The sequence below is a fragment of the Phragmites australis genome, chromosome 7, assembly GCF_958298935.1.
Source record: "Phragmites australis chromosome 7, lpPhrAust1.1, whole genome shotgun sequence".
Taxonomy (NCBI): domain Eukaryota; kingdom Viridiplantae; phylum Streptophyta; class Magnoliopsida; order Poales; family Poaceae; genus Phragmites; species Phragmites australis.
In genome coordinates, this window is record NC_084927.1 from 26,170,470 (window position 1) to 26,191,870 (window position 21,401).

The following is a 21,401-nucleotide window of genomic DNA, read 5'->3' on the forward strand; positions in this document are numbered from 1 at the left end:
GAGAGCGGGGCTGCTCTCCTCCTTGGCCGATTGGAAACGGGAGGGGGAGAGAGAGAGCACGGTGGGAGTGAGGGAGTGAGAGGGAGCAGGTGGGGCTACTGGCCAAGGGAGAGAGGGAGTGGTTAGCCACCCATGTGGGCCCCACATGCTAGAGAAAGAAGCCCGTTTCAACTGCGAATTCATTTCTTTCTCTTCCAAATTTTCTTCTCTTATCCGATTGACTTGAAACGAAGTGCTCTAGTGTGCCAAAATAATTTGCCCCAAAATTAATCATGACACTAATAACGCATGGTTAGACTTAATTACATGATTGCGGATTTGAGATGTGATAGTGTAGTTGGCGAAAATGAAATCTAGCTCCTCGTGGGTCAAACAAATGGAACAACGACGACACATAAAAGCAGTTGCTGAAAGTATATTATTAGGAGACGGCAGTACGGCATGATAGGAATATGGAATATGTTTATCGAATCCAACTCACAAGGCCTATCACATCAAATTATTGAAGAAGGCATCGGCCTCATCAGCAGATAAAGTGTATGGAGAAACAGTACAGGTCTCTGCAAATCTCTCAAAGCCGAAAGAATTAGAGAACAGTTTCTGATTACCAAACGCGACTGTTATCTACTCAAGATATAAAACATGCCCCCTCCAGTCCCAATGACATATAATGCAAGTGCATGAACCTACTCCAAAAGATAAGCATGTATTAGTACAATAAACAAAGCAATCTTTCGCGTTTTCTTGAGAGCAAAATACAAATAGAGCAAAAAGTCAATGGGCCCGCGCAAAAACAAACGGGCAAAACTGTGCATCTAACAGCCAGTCATGCGATACATGTCCTCCAACTATTTGCTGTGGACTTCCTCTCTAAAAAAAACTATTTGCTGTAAAGGTAACATCTCGCTATTTCAGCCGTACACAGAGCTGATAGACGATGAAATGATTTGCCAACCGTGACGAACGCATGATGTGTCCCTGTCAGAACGGCATGAGCAAACTATCAGCCTCCTCCGTGCAAAAATCAGGACGCGATTTGCACCGGCCAGTTGTTTAGAAATGACAGACAGGTAACCAATCATTGGCTCAAAATAATTCTTATGCTCATTGTGGTAGACGCAGTAGACCACCTAGAGTTGTATACTTATTCAGGTTAAGCATGATTACATACTTACAAATGACTTTTATATACTAATAGCCTTGCTTGGCTGCTTTACAGAATAACCAAACGACAACCACGACAATTAGAACATTAAAAAATACTCAGTAGCAAATCGACACCGGAATCCCATCTTACTCATCAAGCACTATGTCCATCTCCTCCAAGGCGTCCTCTTCCCATGAGCGAAGATTAGCCAGTTTACCGTTCTTTGCAGCAAGTTTACCGTTCTTTGCAGGAGCAAGATTTTCCACATTCTTGCCCTCAAAGCAATGGAAAACAAATTTGGGCGAACCAACGACAACATCTTCAGCAACATAAAAGCTCTGGTAAATGAGAAGACCATTGCAGGGTAGCACCTGCTCTACAATGTTGTTGCAGTCATAAACCTCGGCATCAAGTTTCTTCCCCCCATGTCCCTACTTGGCCACGCCCGCCAAAGATGGTCACAGCCACAGAGAACTCCGAAGGGCCAAAGCAATTGAGGACCCTCTTGACGAGATCACCATAAGCCAAAGCGGTGGCGTCGAAGCCCACAACCTCATAGCTGGCGTAGCTGAAACCATCCTCGGGGGTCACATGAATGTTAGATGATGCAGTGCCATGGATCGCATTCATGAAGCAGCCATAGGGTTCGAAGTCAAAATCGCAGATCTCCATCTCCAAGATAATTGCAAAGATGCCAGAGAGCTTAGTCATTTCCTTAGCACATGATGTGTGGCCATTAGCAGAAGTCTTGACAAAGACTGAAGCTTTCTTCTTGTCCAGACCAGTCATGCACATTTCAAGGGTAACCATAGGGTGCTTCCTAGTCCTCTGTAAGGGCATAAACGACAGCAGTTCTGCTAGGAGCGTAAACCGAGAAAGAACACAGTCTATTGTCATGCCACAGTCCTGCAAGGCACCAATAAAATCATATGTTGATTCAGATTAGTACGCTACCCCCAAAAAAACAAGCAGAATGTACCCCAACACTTGAGCCAGCACTTACAGTAGTGAAGTACTCTGCGTCATGATCAAGCCGACTGAATCCACCGAAGAGGCCATCGTTAGAGTCTAAGACCACTTGATAGGAAATAAAACAAACCATTAGCAACCAATAAAAACATGTGTCTCCAAATAGCTGGCTCTAAAATTGATAGTACCATTTCAGTAAATCTGGGAAATAAATTTCAGTATGCACAAAACTTCAATGAAGGAAGATCTCTAGAAGTCCATAACGAATATAAAACAAATGACAGGAATACTACGCTGCTACTTGAGTACCAAGAACCCTTCTACCAACTACAACATCTAGATCAACAAATTATGTGTGTAGAAATAAAAAAATTGCAAAATCCCGCAAGTGATGATAGGTTACACAATTGAAATTGCAGAGCATGCAAAAAAAACTGCATACCTTGTACTTCCCAGGCTTTAAACAACAACACACTAGTCAAAATAGCTATTGCTCCAGTGGAAATTGAACACAAAAACCAAATCTCCTCACTCAAAGATGATCACCTTATCCTCTTCATGTTTCCGTGATACATACTGGTGCTCAGATGTCATGAACTACAGTTGCATTGACTATTTCATCAGTAAAAAGTCACCGATTACCCTGACGTGAAAAGAAATTCAATATACACATTAGTTTTCCTCAAATTACTAATTTTCTACTAATTAAAATATACACATACACAGTATGATAGCATTAGAATTTAACTGTGACTTAATAAGTAATAGAGATAAACCAGTGACATACTTCATATTTTTCCTCAAGATGCTGCATTGCCCGATCAAACTCTTGCATACCTCGATATCTGAGATAATCTGCATCTCCCTGACAAAAAGGACAAAACTCTTACTTATCAACAACGGTAACATATATTAATACTACATTAGCATTTATAGAAAATAATCTTTCCTAAACAAGATTTCCAAAGAAACATGGCCATCTGGATCTGGTGAGAGGATACAATAGCACAGCTGAAACTTACAAGGTCAAATCTGCGACAACATTTATTGAAACTATTGTTATTTCCTGTGATGACTGAGCCATTTGGAAGACTTTGAGGACCTGTTGGAAAATCAATCCATTCTACCAAGTAAAATAAAATGAATCAACTCCCTCCTCAAAAGCGATAGGTAATAACTATGCAAAGATCATGGCTAAAACCATGAAACACTGCAAAATGCAATAAGTTGTAAACACTTACCAGGATGCCCAAACTCATTTCCCATGAAATTGAGATAGCCTTCCCCTCCTAAACCTATTGTGATAAGCCTAATCATTTTATGTAATGGTATCCCAGGATCAATGCGAGGTGTTGAAGGTCTGTCCAGAGCCATGAAATCATACATATCCTACATGAGAAGTTGAGATGTCCATGTCACTTTGTATTGAATCAACAATTGACAGCACAATACTGTTCTTTGACATGTACCAAGTATCAGCCATATGCATAAAGTACGGAATAACACGGTGTAAAAATAATCCCTTCAACTTATAATCTGGGTGGCAAAGAGAGAACATACAAGGACAACTATAATTAATTATTGACTCATCAAATATAAAGAAAAATCTTATGCAATGGTCCCAATAATAATAGTCTAACTATGTCCTTTCAACTATTTTCTTCCAGGAACAAAGATGAAATTCACATGCCCACGATAAATACCATAGGTTGCTCTGGGTACTCAGCTTTCTTCTTGTCCAGACCAGTCCTTATCAATTTCTCATAAATGAACTATGATATCTCCACCCCAATCAAACAGGCTAGAATTATTCACACTTTCTTCTCTATGCATAACACAATTGACAATCAGTTCATACATGATATGGTCATCCCTCCAAACATTTCTTTAGATTTTTTTTAACTCGCATAATGTTTAAGGAGCTCAACAAGGATCCATAAAATACAAGATTTAATCTGCTCTGGATGCAGCATGTCAGCTGGCCTCGATAGCTTAACAATTGTACAATTGCTATGTGATAGTCTGTTGCGCTCGGCCTCTTAATACGCAATCTGATAGCTCGCAATAAATATATTTATCAAAATCCTATCCTCTTACAGCTAGATGTACCAAAAGTAATAAGGCCAATGAACTCATTAATCAAAAACCACAATTACCTGTACAGCACGAGATCGCCACCTGACGGTGCTGGTTTGTTCCTGTCGGCGTTCTCCTTGCCCTTCTCCTTCTCGACCTCTTGGTCGGTCTGGAGCTGCTCGAGCTGCTGCTCGGTGACGACGGGCAGCAGGTGCGGGTGGGTGAGCAAAATCTGCGAGAGGAATTGCCCTGCCGCCGACTCCATTCGGAGCGACATGATCGACGAGGACGGCAGCAACGACTCCGAGGGGGACCAGGACGCCCTGACCACATTGCTTCGCCTCCTAGAGGTGAGCTGCTACCGGCTGAGACCCTGCGGCTAGCATCCGGCACAAGAACACGCATAAGGAGATCAACCCATTTCCATGCTCAAATGAATTTAAACATCAACAACCGAATCTTTAGAAGAACTAAAATGGACAGATGGCAGGATAATCACACCAAGAACCAAGCAATCCAAACAATTGAAATCATTCACTCCTCAAACAGTTAAATAAGGATACAAAAACCAAGAGATGGATAAGCACGCTAAAAAGAAATTAGAGGTAAGATCCAAACTTTTTTTCCTAACACAACCACGCACTCCCCAGACCACAATCTATAGTCGCAAGAGACAACCAGAAGCCCCTCCCTACCTTGATGGAGCCGACCGCAATGTTGCGCCTTCGATCAAAGGGGAGTGAGCTCGTGCCCGAGGCCATGCCTCCTTCCTCTGTCATAACTCATAGGACCACGCAAGATCACGAAACAACCTACTCCATGAACCCTAAAAACTCGACACATAGAAAAATGAACAAAATAGCATAACATATCAACATGCCCAACAAATCTCAAATCTACAAGCCACAAAATCCTAGCAAGGGGTAATTGACCAAAAGAAACTTACAATTCAGCGAAGTTATATGTTGAACCCCCCGATCCCGAGCGCGCACGCGTGATCCAGTTCAGATCTTACGAATTCCCCCTTCACCACCCCCGATGCAGAAGATCCCATACTGAGACTGGGGGTATTTGGGGAAGAGTAGGGTCGCGGTGGCCTATGTCGCAGCTACCACGGCGGAGGCGGACGAGAGGAGGCGGCAGCGGCACGGCCTCACAGCTTACCGTCGGAAGTGGAGGTAGGTGGACGGCGCCGACCTTGCGTGGAGGAGCCGGAGAAGCGGGGCAGGTGGAAGAAGAGGACGAGCGGGTGAGCCGCAACTAAACGGGATACATGCAGATCTGGGTGGCCTTGAGCCACTAAAGATCGACGGCCGGAGGTGTGGATGGGGCGACGGACAGGATGACCGACGATGTGGAGGCGCTGATGCACGCGTGGTCATCTGGCAACGTAGAGGAGTTCGTAGAGGCTATGTAAAGTGTGCGGTGGACGGGGGCAGTGGTGAGTGGCGGATGCGGGAGGACGTCGACGGTAGGGGGACAGGGGCGGGGGAGCTGCGGATTGTAGGGTGAAGGTGGATTAAAGGGTGGTGCAGGGGATGGAGGCGGTTGCGATGGGGGCGGATCTTGGGGATGAGGGGCCGAGTGAGCGGAACACGAGCAGTGAGGCGGGGAGTGGAACGCAGTTTCAGGTGGAACTAGGGGCGGAGCGAAACACGCTGACGAGGGGAACCTATGGCTGGGCAGAGGCGCCATCGGATGAACGATGCGTGTGGGAGGGCGGATGGGGGAATGACGGACGAACGATGCGTGCGGGGCAGATGAAGGGCAAGTGAGCGGACGCGGGAGCCGAACAAAAGCTGATGATACATGGATTAGGGATTTTTTAAGTATGAGAGATATAAACAAAGTCTACGAATCTTTTGATGTAATATACACACTCTCTTACAAATAGTACAACCAACCTTTTGGTTCCTCTAAAATACCAACATGGTAATCTCTTCTATCTACATACAACCTACCAATGAGGGTTAGCAGGCACGGTAAAGCAGCGCCCCTATTTCTAGTATTATCTGGATGCATCAAGCATGTGAAATTCACATCAATGCAGCTGAGTTCTCAAGGCTCTGGTCCGGCCTATAAAGTTGTTACACTTGGATGGTCCACTAAGCTGAGCAAAACCCAAATCCGAAACCGATATTTTTTATTTTTATTTGTCAATATTTGTAAAAATGCATGATCATTTCAAAATATTATACATCTAGACTATCATCGCCCGTTGGATGGGCGACAACAAGGTTGTCGCCCATCCAATGGGCAACACCTTGTGGGACTCACTGCATAAAGGTAAAAAATGGCCGACGTGGCGTCCACGTCAATGTGTCATCGGGCAACACATTTGTTGTCGCCTGTTGGATGGGCGACACCTTTGCTAGTGTTGGGGTTGCCATCAGGGACCCCCGACGTATCTAGGCTCCGTCTGCCTAGATCCGAAAGTCGCCTAGCTTCGGAGTCCCTCCGGAGCCTACGGGCTCCGGACTCTCTACGGAGCCCCAAGCATTTGGAGGGTTGGGGACCCTCGGAGGGCACGAACTTCCGGATGCTTTGGTGAGGCGGCTGAACCCCCCCCCCAAAAAAGATCAGCAGGAAGGGGGCCCATCAGCCATCATCCACCTACCACGAAGTGACCAGCATTTAATGCCGATCTAATCAATAGTCGGTCTGACACCCTATGCAGGGCCAGCGCCACAATCGGCGATCGGTCGCACACGGTACCACCTGCCACCGCTATAGTGCCATAGTTAGATGATATCATCAGAGTAAGTAAAGAATTACCTAGGCCTGAGCAATATTTTACCAAGCTAGCTCTAGGTCCCAACTGTATAGCAACAACTTGTATCTCAGCTCCTCCCATAGGGGTATGCATGTACACTTACCCTCTATAAGGCACCATAAATACATACCGTGGATACACAGTGAAAGAGGACCTTAGTCTAGAAAATCATTTGTGGTGTTCCATTCCTCTCCACTTCTCCTCCAAGCTTGAGTCATACCTGTGGGTTGGCTCTCGCCGCACTTTATTCGTGGAAGACATATATTCTTTCACCAACAGCTAGGCCCACTGGACATGCAAGCAAGCTCAAAATTCCAAAAGTTGCATGCACCACGAGCTCAAAAGTCGAAAAGCGAAAGTGTCACACGGGCTCAAAAGTCCAAAAATGTGTGGTGCATGTATGCAAGTATGCACGCCATTTTAAGTATGAAAAGGTGTCGCACGTACCTTTTTCAGTGGGCCCAATAAAGGTGTCATCATTCCAACAAGCAACAGCAAAGGTGTTACCCTTCCAGTGGGCGACATGTCGACGTGGACACCACGTAGGCCAAGGTATTTAATTTTTGACCCGTTGCACCGTGGGCCTCACAAGGTGTCGCCCGTTGGATGGGCGACACCTTGCTATCGCCCATCCAACGAGCGATGGTAGCCTAGATATGCAATATTTTAAAATGGCCGTGTATTTTTGTAAATATTGGAAAATAAAAATATATAAATAAAAAAATTGGATTCTTCAAAACCGTTGACCTGGCTTGGTAAATCTCGTTTGCGAGCGATACCTTGCTGTCGCCCATCCAACGAGCGATGGTATCCTAAATGTACAATATTTTAGAATTACCGTGTATTTTGCAAATATTGGAAAATAAAAATATATACATAAAAAAATTGGATTCTCCGAAACCGCTAGCCTGTCCTGGTAAATCTCGTTTGCGAGCGACACCTTGCCGTCGTCCATCCAACGAGCTACGGTAGCCTGGATGTGTAATATTTTAAAATGACCGTGTGTTTTTGTAAATATTAAAAAATAAAAATATATAAATAAAAAAATTCGGATTCTCCGAAACCGCTGGCCTGGCCTGGTAAATCTCGTTTGCTCCAAGGCCTACTAGGCCCAACGCACCGCCAATGATCAAACTGGTGCGGCCGGTGCCCTCCACCTCTCCGCGCGAACGACCGCACCCACGCTTCAGTTCATTCAGGGCCCCCCAAAAAAAACGCGAGAACCCCAGCAAAACACAACACCCATCTCTCTCCAGACTCCAGTAGGCGCACGCAAAGCGTCCCCTGCGACGGTCCAGAGGCCCGACGCCGCTCGCGCTCGGGTGCCGTCCCCTCCCCGCCGCAGCCGTCCCCCTCCCCTCCCCTTCCGCCGCCTACGCTCCTTGCGCGGCCGTAACGTCCGCCGCCTGAACCGCGGGGTGCGCGGCAGGGTCGGGAGGGCGGCGGCATCGAGCTAGCTAGGGTTCCCCATGGACGGCGGCGAGAGGACGTTCAAGGCGAACTTCACCGGCGAGGGGGTGGCGCTGCTGCGGGACCGCGTCAAGGAGAAGCTCAGGGAGCTCATGGGCGACTACTCCGACGACACACTCGCGGTGAGCGCCCCCCTCCCGCACCGCGACGCGATCCCCCGATCCGATGCTAAAACCCTAGCGTCGCCCATCTGTGTAATGCAGTTCCGTAGTGGACGGTGCGCGGCCATCTGGATTTCGCGGAAATCGGCGTGACAAGTTGGGGGTTGGTTTCGTTTAGGTTCGTGCCCTGGCTGCTGGGGCGTGTTAGTTATCCGCATTTGCGGATTAGTGTGGTTCATGTGCTTTGAGGACTGGACGCGTACGGTTTCCCTCACCCTCCATGTTTAGATCCTAGATTTTGTAGTGGGATTGCTGGCATTTGGCTGCGATTGTGTTATGGATTGTTTTCAAAGGAACTGTGTTTTGGATTGTTGTGCACGTTTTAACTTCCTCCTCGCTCTGGGATGTCTGAGTGGAGGAGGTTAAATTAGTTGCTTGGAGTCTTGAGTTTTGTGGTTGAGTACTATATGATAGATAATCCATATGATTGATATTAGCATGCTCTGCTCTCAATGTGGAGAACCCGTAAAGTTGTTGAGATTGCCGGTCTAACTATTTCTTCTTTTTGTTCAGGAGTATGTTGTGGTGTTGCTCAGGAATGGAAGGCACAGGGATGAGGCTGCAAAGGAGCTGCAGGTTTTTTTGGGCGATGACAATGATGCATTTGTATCCTGGTTATTTGCTTTCATCCGAACATTCATACTTCATTTACATTTGCTGCACCATGCATTTTCTCTGACAAAACCGTGAATCTATCTATGGTCATGCAGGTTATGGGATCACCTCTCCTCAAATTTGCACCTTTATGTGCAACCTAAAGCTGTCACTACTAATGATGACGCTAAAAGCACTCACAGTACTGCTAGAGGATTGCCTGTTCGCAGTTTGACTAGCACTATACAGACCAATTGTGAACCTGAAGCTGAAACCCAAAAGACAATGAGAACTCATCAGAAAAGAGAGTGGGGACTAGTAGTTCGAGAACAATCAGAGGCAGTTCCCCTTCGGAGTGTTATAGCCAATGTTCCACATGCAGAGGAAAAAGTTTTGAATGGGTCACATGCAGAGGAAAAGGCTTTTCATAAATCACATGCTGTAAGACGAACCAGCTCTCCTGACATGCATAATCACAAAAAGAGAAGCAGAGAGGCAGATGCACGATCAACCAAGGTTTGTAATCCTCTCTAAGTCATGCTGTTTGTTTCGCAAAGCCTAGCAACATTCACAATTTTTTTATTTCTTCTTTTGGCACTAATTATCATGTCATTAATAAAGGGATAGTCTTATATGAAACAGATGAATATTCTGGCTATATGCTTTCTTATAGCCTTCAGAATCTAATAAATGAAAGTGCTAATAGAGACATAGATTTATTTTGTGTGTCGCTATTACTGCCTACATGATAGAACAGAGTGCTTTTCCCTGTTTACAGTACCTGTAGTTTGTTCGGGCTATTACAACTGGAACATTACTATGGTGTCCATCTCTGGCGAAAACACAAATAAAACCCTTGGTGCAAACTTAGATAAGTCATTTGATTTCTGTTTATTGGAGCTAACATTATCTGCCCCCCCCCCTCCCCCTTGTGTGCCCCAAGATAATTTGAATCTTGCACTGGATTTTTTGTGTTTGTTAAGTATAGAAGTCTACAAAAATTTCTTCTTCGTTTTAGTAGGACCTGGACCTGTAATTTGAACTTTGGAAAATCTGTTCGCCTGTTCGGGTACTACCTGTATTTGGACATAATGAGGAGCTTTTACCCTTTTCTGTAGACTTGTATAACCTGGTGTATATGTCTAATCCTGTTATAGAATTTGTATTATGTGAGCTTCTGGTAATTAGTTCATCTTCAATGGAATAACAGTTAACACTATTGTATATGCCCCCTCTGTTCCATTTTATAATTTGTATTTTGGAACCCTCTCAACTATGCTAGATTTTGCTTCATTCAGATTTGAGAAATGTTTTCTAGGAGGTGAGGATAATCTGTGATGGTTGAGGGGGGTAATGTGAGTTTTCTCCTATTTTGATAGGAACAAAGATCAAATAAGTTTGTAGTTTTGAGAACAAAAAGAGAATAACTATAGTGCCCAACTGATGAAGTGCTGCTCTGCAACACGCGAAATATGACTGTGCGCTTTATCCTTGTTTATTATATCATTGCTGATATGATTTATGAACTGCTGTAAGATCGCTCAATTGGAAGTAGCTTCCTTTTTTCCCCTTGCCCCTTATTTGTTCTTTGTGGTGATACTTTTAACATCTTTCCAGAGGGCATCCCACCCAGTTATTGGTGCACCACGCCGGCTTCTTCAGTTTGCTGTTCGTGATGCTGTCAGAACTGTGCAGCCAATGACCCCTAGATCAGAATCAGCTTCCAAGCGACTTCGTTCTGTAGTGTCTACCTTGGCATCAGATTCCACGCTTGATGTTACTCATGTTAGGTTACAGAAAACAAATTCAGATGTGAGAGTACCAGGTGCCACAACAGCATTAAGAGCTGCAGCTGAGGCTGCTGAAGATGTTCTTAAGGACAGCTTTTCTGGGAGTGTGTTTAATAGGTTGGGTGGAGTGCCCACAATAAATTCTACTGAAGAATCACTTGCTCTTAGAGAACGAGATCCAGAAAGTGGAGAATATGATAATATAGATAACATCCGAGCAGAAAATCAGGTTGAATTTCATGAAAGAAATCAGTATGGTGGCAGTTATGCTTACATGTATGATCAGGAAACAGAGGAAGCTGCTGGTTCTCTTCCAAATATTGGTGAGTATGATAACACCCGCACAGTTAAGTATAATGGTTTGGGTTCTCGCCGAAGTACATTGCCTTCTAGTGGAGGGAAAGAGTCATTAGTAGTGGGGTATGTACGAGGAGCTGCTGAAGTAAGAAGCAGAAGATTGATAGCTCAGGGGACACATGCTGGTTCAGGACCAAGACCATCTGAAAAGATCTTAAATATTTCTTCTAACACTGGTACAAGGAAACTTCCAACCCATGAAGCAAGGGATGCTGTTACATTTGAGCCTCAAGTACCTATGGAGAAGAAAGGTGCTGATGCAAGGAAGTCAAATGTGACTATCACGCATGTTAATGATACGACTGTGACTGATAAGTCCAAAGTAAGTTTTTGTCTGTCTTTTCCAAGGCTTCTGTTTGCTCCTTTGTAAACTACATTTGTGCTTTATGTTAAATTAATAAACATTTGAGTTCCTCTCAGGTTCAGTATGCTTAGAAGTGTATTCTTCCTTAAATTTAATGTTTTCAACTCAAAGCATCCAGCATGCTACTGCATATCCTTTGATAAACTACACCATGCTAATTGATACAAAAATCATCAAAATTCCTTAGAGGGAGAAAAGAAAGTCCAAATACAACTCATGGAGCTCGTTAAGCTTGGGTTTTCTTAAATATTTTGAGGACAGCAATTCTCATAAGTTTCTTGGATCACACTACATTTTGGCATTTGTCTATTGGCAAGGAGTACAACAGTTTTTGCATTGTTGGCTTCCTCATTTGTCTTGGTCCATGCTTTTCTTTTTATGTTATCTGTCTCAATGTTTTTTTTTTGTTCTGTTTCATATAGCATTTTTATTTGCTGTATCATTTGTGATGCAGCACTCTGTTCTAACTTTTTAAAAATTTATTCTAGGATTTGATACATTCAAGTTCTATGGTGGAGGTACAGAAGGCTTCATCACTTGGTATGTAGAACTGCTCGCTGTTACGAGTGAAAACTGCTTTAATTGGTTAACTATGAGGAAATGGTTGTGTGGAAACATTCTTTTTAGCCTATTAGAACTGTGTTTTAATTGATGTTTCTTGTAGTGCTTGGTATCAAGTAAAAAGGCCTTTCTAGTAGGGACTTGGAAAGGCTAGTTACGAGTTATACGATGTCACAGGAACTACTATCGACTGACTTTTAACTATATTGATCTATGTAATACCTGCAATTCTTTAACTTTATTGATCTGGCATCTGCTTAATTTCCTGATGTAATAAGGTATACAATCTTGCTTTTGAGACAAGATGATGACAATGTAGTTTGGAGAGATCTGGAGTCTGCTTAATTTCCTGATGTAATAAGCTTTCTATATGAGCGCCTAGAAATTGGTTTTTCTTTAAAATATCTCTATTGTAGCATCACTTCATATCAACCTGTCATTTGCCTGCTGACTTTTTAACCCCCTTCATTTGCATGTTGTTTGTGTTTTTCTTATCCCCCGCAATGATCAAGGAATTTTCTGTTTCTTTTTCCTTTTAGCTGTTGGATCATACACTACAGGTCAGCCTGAAGGTGGCACTGATTCTAGAACTGTCTTTGTTAGCAATGTAAGTGCTTCTCTTCTTTCTCCCTTATGTTCATGAAGCTGAAGACTTGCACTTCTTATAGTTGTTCTGTTGGCCTTTTAGGTACATTTTGGTGCATCGAAAGATGCTCTTTCCCGTCATTTCAATAAGTTTGGGGCTATCCTAAAGACCCTTATTGTGACTGATGGTGTCACTGGTCAGCCAACAGGGTGTGAATTCTCATTCTTATCTGAAAATCTGAAATTCAGCTTTGTTAGACGGTATCCTTAGCTGTTTTTTTTCTTTTCCTTTCTTTTTATTTGATCAGCTCAGCGTACATTGAGTTCTTGCACAAAGAATCAGCAGAGCAGGCATTAACTCTGAATGGCACATCTTTTATGTCACGCATTTTGAAGGTAAAACACTAAAACTACATTGACTTTTAGTTTTTTTTTACTGTACAGTAGGTTTTCTAGTGAATTTATGGATTGCTACACATGATCCAGCTGCTTTAGTAAAATTTTCTGTTGTACTTTCAACGCTAGAAGATGGGTATTATGTCTAGGTGATTTCATTAGTTGAGTTAATTCAATGCACCAAAACATTCAATTCTGAGTTGTATTTTCATTTTCCATGAGACGTTAGTATGAAGTGTACCATTCCTTTGTCAATAGCTTTATTAATGTTTTCCATATTGGTAAATCAAGGGAAGTTAGGCCCTGTTTGTTTCAGCTGTAGATTGTGAAAAGCAGCTTATAGATTGTGGATTGTTAGAATCTGGTAGAAAGCAGATTGCTGGATTGTTACAATCTGTGTGTTGGATTGTAACAATCCAGTTTTTCCAACCAGCTGTTTGTTTCAGCTTTTGGATTGTGATCAGAATCCAGTTTTTACAATCGAGCTGTTTGTTTCAGCTTTTGGATTTGGATCATAATCCAGCTTTTATAATCCGAAACAAACAGAGCCTTATACTCTGGCAGTTGCAGTAGCTTTATTAATGTTCTCACGGAACTATTCCCAGCAGCAGGATCTTAGGAGTACTTCATGAATTTTCATGTATGCATGAGCCCCAACAATTAATTATATTGTGCCGCAGGTCATTCGAAGAAGCTCTATTGAAGTGCCCCAACTGCCTGGCTGGCCCCGTGCTTCTCGAGGATCACCATTTGCTTCAAGGCTCATAAGAACTGCATACCCAAGGCCAACGTTTCCTGGTGCTATCCGTGGGCGACTACCACTCAGAGGTGGTGCCCGGAGTTTACAATGGAAGCGTGATGCAGCTGATTCCCCTGATGCCGGAAAACCTAGTCCAACCACACCTGCAACTCCTGTGAATCAGTTGCTAACCCCAACCACACGAAGCTTCACCTACACACGCACTGAGCCAAAACCTAATGATGGTGCGATGGTTTGATTGCTCAGCCGCGCAGCATGCCACGGCTCCTTATGTATCTTGCAGAAATAGTTCGTGATTGATGCTGTTTCTCGGTTCAGCCTCTTTTGGTAAATATTAAGTAGTTGAAGATCTTAGTTAGTAGCATGCTGGTTTTTGTGGACCACAAATTTGAGCCATATTCTGTGAGAGGTTTCCTGTGCTTTTTTCCCATCGGCACACATGCTGCGTTGACTGGCTGTTGGAGGTTTGTCGAGGAAAATACAAAAAAAGAGTAAATGATAGGCTAATGCGATAGGAACACTCAAACATTTGTTATTATTGATAGATTATTCGGCCTCCATGGTTTCCCTGTCAAATGATGCGTTCATGTCCAAACCTTTAGTTTAAGTAACGTGCTTATGCTTATTTCTACTCGAGGATTTCTTTTTTCAGCTTTCTAGTGTCATTGTTGTAAATAGAAACCCTAGACAGAGAGCCTTTGAGATCTGGTCGTCAATCTCTCGTGCTTCTGCTTATTTCTACTCCAATGTTTTGCCCCAGCCCTGCCTGTAACGTAACACCTGTGAAATATGGGTGTCAAGTGTACATATTTTCTCAGGGAAGAGTACATTGTATCTTGGAATCAACGAAACTCACGGGTAGCTGAAATCCAAGGGTTGTTCATATTGAGTCATGAAAGACAGGTGATTGGAAGATAAGGACAAGGCACCTCTGTGTAACCCTCATCTTACTGCCCCCCAAGCTGCTTATCCGCCTGCAGATTTCATAATTTACTATTACCCTTTTTGTTTGCTTTGGATTTGTTTATGGAACACTGTCCGTGACTTAGCCGCTGAGGATTAAAATATCAGGGCAGTTGTTTTACCGATTGGCCTCACAGCACTTGTCTGTCTCTGCTCTATGATTGAAATGTAAAATTTCATTTTTCCTGGTTCATGATAAGGCAACTTGACAGTGCCTCGGAGCAAAGTTACTTGGAAGTTGGAAAAGTTATCCGATGTTTCTAACAGCATATGTTGCGGTGGAGGTAGGGTTCTTAGATGAAAGCTGCAGGTAATAGTAAGGAGTAACAATGATCCAATCCCTGACTACATACCAAGGGGCGAAAAATACTGCTGCGACCCGTTCCAAAGGCAGCGACCATTTACACTTCTGTTTCCTTCTGGTGACTGGTGAGAGCAGAACTGCCGTTCCGCTGCCATGCCATGGTGGCCAGTGCTCCAACGTCACATCGCCTCCAATGCGCAGGACAAAGGCGCTGCTCCAAAGTCCAAAAGTGATGCCCCATCTGAAAGTCCAAACGAAATAATGCAAAAGCGAGCGCATCTGACATGACTCGGCCAGCACAATGTACTGCTATCCTGCAGGCTGCAGGTGATATATGATTAATATATGAGTAGCCCAAAAAACTACCTAATCACCCAGTACATAGTCACTCGTATCATGATCAGACGAGGTGGTCTTTTGGACAGGATTAGACGAGATGAATGAATGAATGATCGACGACACGATGAATTCCCATGAGCCACGTGCCCATGGCGCAGAAAACAGTCAAGCCCTGCTCCTGCAGCGAGTGGCCTAAAACAGTCAGCAACGCACACGCTTGACACTCCATCAGTCCATTTGCATCAGCTTCTCTTCCGGGCTTCGCCGGTTGTCGATGGCACCCGCCGGCACCCACGCCCCCCTCTCCCTGCTCCTCTTCCACTTCCTTTCGCCATTGATCGCCGCCTCAACAGCGGCGCCTTCGCCAACAGCTGGAGCAGCACAGACACCGCAAGAGCTCCTGCTTGACTTCAAAGCCTCCCTGCAGGACCCGTCCGGCGCGCTCTCGTCCTGGTCGCGCTCCACCCCCTACTGCAACTGGCCGCACATCACCTGCACCAGCACCGCCGCCACCGCCAACGCCACCGTCTCCATCTCCCTCTCCCTCCCGGGCCTCAGCCTCTCCGGCGACGTTTCGGCCTCCTCCCTCTGCCGCGTGCCCGGCCTCGTCGCGCTCAGCCTCGCGTCCAACGGCTTCAACCAGACCATCCCGCTGCAGCTCTCGCGCTGCACCTCGCTCGTCTCGCTCAACCTCAGCGCCGGCGCCTTCTGGGGCCCGCTTCCCGACCAGCTCGGCATGCTCACCTCGCTCACGTCGCTCGACCTCAGCGGCAACAGCATCGAAGGGCAGGTGCCCGCCGGCCTCGCCGCGCTGGGGAGCCTCGAGGTGCTCGACCTCGGGGGCAACCAGCTCTCCGGCGTGCTCCACCCGGCGCTGTTCGGCAACCTCACCAGCCTGCACTTCCTGGACCTGTCCAGGAACCAGTTCCTGGAGTCCGAGCTGCCATCGGAGCTCGGCAAGATGGGCAGCCTCAGGTGGCTCTTCCTGCAGGGGTCAGGGTTCAGCGGCGGGATCCCTGAATCCTTACTAGAGTTGGAGCAGCTGGAGGTTCTTGATCTGTCCATGAACAGCCTGACCGGAGCCATGCCTCCCGGCTTTGGCATCAAGTTTCAGAAGCTGATGACTCTGGATTTGTCACAGAACGGTCTCTCCGGGCCGTTCCCTGAAGAGATTGGGAAGTGTGTGATGCTCCAGAGGTTTGAGGTGCATGACAACGCCTTCACGGGAGAGCTTCCCGCCGGACTCTGGTCGCTGCCGGACTTGCGCGTGATCCGGGGCGAGAACAACCGGTTCTCCGGCCAGTTGCCTGAGTTCTCCGGCGTCCAGTCTCGGCTCGAGCAGGTTCAGCTTGACAACAACAGCTTCTCCGGTGGGATACCTCAGAGCATCGGCCTGATCCGCACGATGTACCGGTTCTCCGCCTCCCTGAACGAGCTCAACGGCAGCTTGCCGGACAACTTCTGCGACTCCCCGGCGATGAGCATCGTAAACATCTCCCGCAACTCGCTCACCGGCACGATCCCGGAGTTCAAGAACTGCAAGAGACTGGTGTCGCTGTACCTTTCCGGCAACGCCTTCACCGGGCCAATACCGGCGTCCCTCGGCGACTTGCCGGTTCTGACTTACATCGACCTGTCCAGCAACAGCCTCACCGGTGGCATTCCGGCGGAACTCCAGAACCTGAAGCTTGCGCTGCTCAATGTCTCGTATAACCAGCTCTCTGGCCGTGTGCCTCCGTCTCTGATCTCCGGCCTTCCAGCCGTGTTTCTCCAAGGGAACCCCGGGCTGTGCGGCCCCGGATTGCCTAACGATTGCGATGCGCCATTGAGGAAGCATCAGGGCCTAGCAGTGGCTGCAACCGTGGCCTCGTTCGTCACCGGAGTGACGCTGCTCGCTGTAGGAGCATTTGCAGTTTGTAGGAGGTTACAAGGCAGCAAGTCCTCCCCATGGAAGCTTGTACTCTTTTACCCTATCAGGATCACCGGGGAGGAAGTGTTCGCCGGATTTCACGACAAGAACATCATCGGTAGGGGTGCATTTGGAAAAGTTTATCTGATTGAGCTACAAGACGGGCAAAGTATCGCGGTGAAGAGGCTGGTGAATTCTGGCAAGCTAACATCCAGAGCAAGGAAGAATGAGATGAAGGTATTGGCAAAAATCCGGCACAAGAACATCGCCAAGATGCTAGGATTCTGCTACTCAGAGGGCGAGGTCAGCGTCATCTATGAACACTTGCAGAGAGGAAGCTTGCAGGATTTGATCTGTGCGCCCAAATTCACGATGGGGTGGAGCGACCGGGTGAGGATCGCATTGGGAGTAGCTCAAGGATTGGTGCACCTTCACCACGGTCATACTCCTTGCGTGCTGCATAGAGATCTGAAGTCGAGCAATGTGCTGCTTGGTGATGAATTTGAGCCCAGGGTTACTGGATTTGGGATCGATCTTGTCGTCGGAGAAAAGGCATACCAGTCTTCCTTGGCTTGTGATCTGAACTACAAGTGCTACGTTGCGCCAGGTATCATAAACTTTTTGCACGCTAGGCATCATCTGTCGTGTGTTTCCAACTTATGATTTACTTTGATTCAATATCACTACAAAGAGAAATTATGGTAATATTAGATTTCACTGAAGTTGGTCTGCTCTATCTCTGACACCAGAGCAGAACTGCACCAAGAAACCAACGCGCTTCATGGACGTCTACAGCTTCGGGGTCATCCTCCTGGAGCTGGTCACCGGAAAGCCAGCGGAGCATCCGGCGTCCGACGACTCCATCGACATCGTCAGGTGGGTGCGGCGGCGGATCAACGTGACCGACGGAGCGTCACAGATACTTGACCCCAGCGTCTCCCGCACGGCGCAGAAGGGGATGCTGGCAGCCCTTGAGCTCGCGCTGCGCTGCACGTCGGTTATGCCTGACCAGAGACCGGCCATGGATGAGGTCGTCCGGTCGCTGGAGCCACTGTGTTTCAGCGTTCATCCGCAGACGCCGCTGCCCACTGAAACTGCTCTGGAGCCTTGAACGGAGCAGAACGACCGGGTCGCTTGCTTCTGCCCCTGGATGCTCGAAGTTCAGACTTTAGAGTAGCTGTTACTATGTAACCCTTGCTCGTTGTACATAGCATGGCACTAGCAGGGTGAGTGTACCAAACAGAATAATGAGAAATAAGGCATCAGTGCGATCTCCAAGCTTATATCTTGCAACCAGAATTATATCACAAAAAGGAACTCCGGGCTCCAGAGAAACTGATACAGCAAATCAGAACATTATCAACACCCAGATGATTCAATATCCTTTTTCTTATTTCAACACAACATCATGAAAATTTAACATACAAAGACGGCAATAGTCATTCGGATACATAACATAAACATACATATACTATGAAGGCTACAGACGAGCAAACAGACAGAACAACATTATTTTAGGAAACAGGAATTAAGTTGGGACTATCGGCTACATCAAGCAGTTTCTCCCTCGGCACTTCACTCTGCAAGATTTTGCTCCCCGTTCAGATTGGGCTCTCCCTCTCAAGTACTGCAAGCGGTTTAGCAAAGGCTCATGGTAAACTCGACTTCCACCGTGGTCGGTGGTGCTCACTATGTCGCCAAGAAGTTTGGTGACGCATCATTCCTCGAGATCTTGCGTGAGATCTGCCCGAGCCCTTGCTCGGGTCTGATAAACTCTTCTTCCTCCATTATTGTTGCTGCTGCTGCTGCTGCTGTTGCTCACTATATCGCTCAAGAAGTACCAGCAGATTGTGCTATGCGGATGCCCAGGTACAAAGCTAACCGGAGGAGACCGGCACGGTGTAGACCTCTCAGTTTCCATGTCAAAAACCATGCCCTGATCCCTGCCACGCCCACCGATCCAGTACACGCAGTTGCCCCTCAGTCCTGGCACACCCTCTGAATACATCGACACTGCATTGTTCCTTCCAATAAAAAGTGAGTAACCCCCTAAGTCCTTCACCAAATCCCAGCAAGGCTGACGCCGGGGATAGTACCTCAGAACCAAGATCTCATTCTCCGAGACACGGCGCTGACCCCCTCCTGGCAGCTGCAGAGTAACAGTGCAGCTTGCATTCCTCCAGACTTGGTACAAATTACCCTCGCAGAACACCAAGTTCTTGGCACTAGTGAACGCCGATACGGTGTCATATGGAGGAGCAAAGACAGTGGCAGGGTTAAACGGGAGGTTGGCCTCAGACAACAAGGATTCAACCGTGGCCGGCGCATTTAGATGTGGTCCTTGAGATTCAGGTGGAACCCTCCTATATGGGATAAACGTCTCTGCACAGTATGTAATACTCAATGGCACGGTTGGATCCTGATCTCTTGGCCGGGCCTGTTCATAGCGCATCATGCGAAAATTGCGCTGTTGCTGCCATCGCAGCGCCCGAAAATTAACCGTGCGTTCAGCAGGCGGTTGGAGTACAGAAAACTCTGGCACGGAGGGGCCTGCTTCATCAGCGTTGGCGGGCTTCCGGCGGCGGCGCTCGGGGAGGCGGAGCACATGCACGTCTCCCCACCTCGTGAGGCAGTAGACCTTACCTTTGTCGGTGTAAACGACGTCGGTGAGCTGGTCCCCGCAGGCGAGGTGGACGGGGTCCATGACGGCCCACCTCCTGGCCCCGGCGGTGACGTACGCGATCCTATCGATGTCGCAGATGGCGGCAGCGGCGAAGTCGTCCTTGGCGGGGCTGGGGGTGAAGACGACCTTGGAGACCCACCTGCTCTCGTAGATCAGCGGCGGGAGGATGATCTCCACGGCTGTGATGGGGTTGAGGAGCACGAACATGGTATGCCCCCCGAAGAGCGCGACAGAGAGCGCGAGCCAGCCGTTGCTGGAGCCGACGCATCGGCTACCGGAGACGATGGCGGTGAGCTCGAAGGATCTCCGCGTGGGAAGGGACGCGGCGTAGGGGCACCACCTGGCGTCGTCGGCGACGACGAGGAGCGCGGGCGAGGGCGGCGCGAGCGCGCAGCGCCACGCCGTGCAGGCGCCCCGCGCGCTGGCGTACCACTTGAGGTCGAGGCGGTCGCCGATGCGGCAGAGGAGGTCGGGGGGCAGGTCCGCCCAGCGCCGGAACGGCGCCATGGCGACGGGCGATTCGGGGCCCCGGGGCCGCTAGGGTTCGAGGAAGGGAACGGCTGCGGGCGATTGCCCTGGTGGGGAATTTTACGATCCATGGTCCGGGATGGGCGTTATACGATCGAAGCCCCTCTGTTGCTGTCTATTTGCGAAACGGTCCAACAACATCCCCAGCACGCTAAGATATTTAGCTATTTGTCATTCTTATCTGATATAATCCATGCTCTCACTTACATATATGGTCACCTGAGTCACTAATGATGAAACAATGTGACAAAATTGTTACTACTCACCTGATAAGAGTGACAAATAGTTAAATACCCATGCAGTTGCAGAAGACCAGAATTATATATATAGGCAGAGGAGGTCAATGAGCAGGTCCACCCAGAGCCAGAACGTTGCCATGGCGACGAGCGAATTCGGGGGCCCGGGGCCACTAGGGTTCAAGGAGAGTGACGACTGCGGGTGATTGCCTTGGTGAGGAATTTTACGATCCATCGCCCGGGATGGGCGTTATACAATCGAGGCCCCTCGGTTGTTGTCTATTTGTGAAACGGTCCAACAGCGCCCTATCGGGCCGAGATATTTAACTATTTATCACTCATATCAGATAATAATTCACGCTCTCACTTACATGTGAGGTCACCTAAGTCACTGATAATAGGACAGTGTAGCTAATTTATTGCCACTCACCCGATG

The 21,401-nt window shown here is 47.1% G+C and overlaps 3 protein-coding genes and 2 pseudogenes across 4 annotated transcripts; 2 read left to right on the plus strand and 3 right to left on the minus strand.

The window, feature by feature from the left end:
• Positions 1-1,293: 1,293 nt before the first annotated feature.
• Positions 1,294-1,969, minus strand: LOC133925518 (S-adenosylmethionine decarboxylase proenzyme-like; annotated as a pseudogene).
• LOC133925519 (1,4-alpha-glucan-branching enzyme 2, chloroplastic/amyloplastic-like) lies at positions 1,968-3,502 on the minus strand (annotated as a pseudogene).
• Positions 3,503-8,164: 4,662 nt separating this feature from the next.
• On the plus strand, positions 8,165-14,632 carry LOC133924405 (uncharacterized). Of its 2 annotated transcripts, none has more exons than XR_009910805.1 (9): positions 8,165-8,557; positions 9,110-9,210; positions 9,307-9,706; positions 10,808-11,659; positions 12,190-12,241; positions 12,802-12,869; positions 12,951-13,057; positions 13,161-13,243; positions 13,924-13,993. XR_009910805.1 is itself a non-coding variant. In XM_062369922.1 (9 exons), the coding sequence occupies exons 1-9, from the start codon at positions 8,435-8,437 to the stop codon at positions 14,239-14,241; spliced, it is 2,109 nt and encodes a 702-aa protein (XP_062225906.1). In that variant the 5' UTR covers positions 8,167-8,434; the 3' UTR covers positions 14,242-14,632. The 2 variants fall into 2 exon arrangements, 1 of the variants encoding a protein (XP_062225906.1); XM_062369922.1 differs by having other exon boundaries at positions 8,167-8,557; positions 13,156-13,243; positions 13,924-14,632.
• A 1,079-nt stretch (positions 14,633-15,711) lies between these two features.
• On the plus strand, positions 15,712-18,801 carry LOC133924407 (probably inactive leucine-rich repeat receptor-like protein kinase At5g06940). The gene is made up of 2 exons (XM_062369923.1): positions 15,712-18,125; positions 18,268-18,801. Exons 1-2 carry the CDS (start codon positions 15,884-15,886, stop codon positions 18,627-18,629), a joined length of 2,604 nt encoding a protein of 867 aa, XP_062225907.1. The 5' UTR covers positions 15,712-15,883; the 3' UTR covers positions 18,630-18,801.
• Positions 18,802-18,889: 88 nt separating this feature from the next.
• Positions 18,890-20,791, minus strand: LOC133924408 (uncharacterized). The gene has a single exon (XM_062369924.1). The coding sequence runs from the start codon at positions 20,706-20,708 to the stop codon at positions 19,236-19,238; it is 1,473 nt and encodes a 490-aa protein (XP_062225908.1). The 5' UTR covers positions 20,709-20,791; the 3' UTR covers positions 18,890-19,235.
• Between the last annotated feature and the right edge of the window lie 610 nt (positions 20,792-21,401).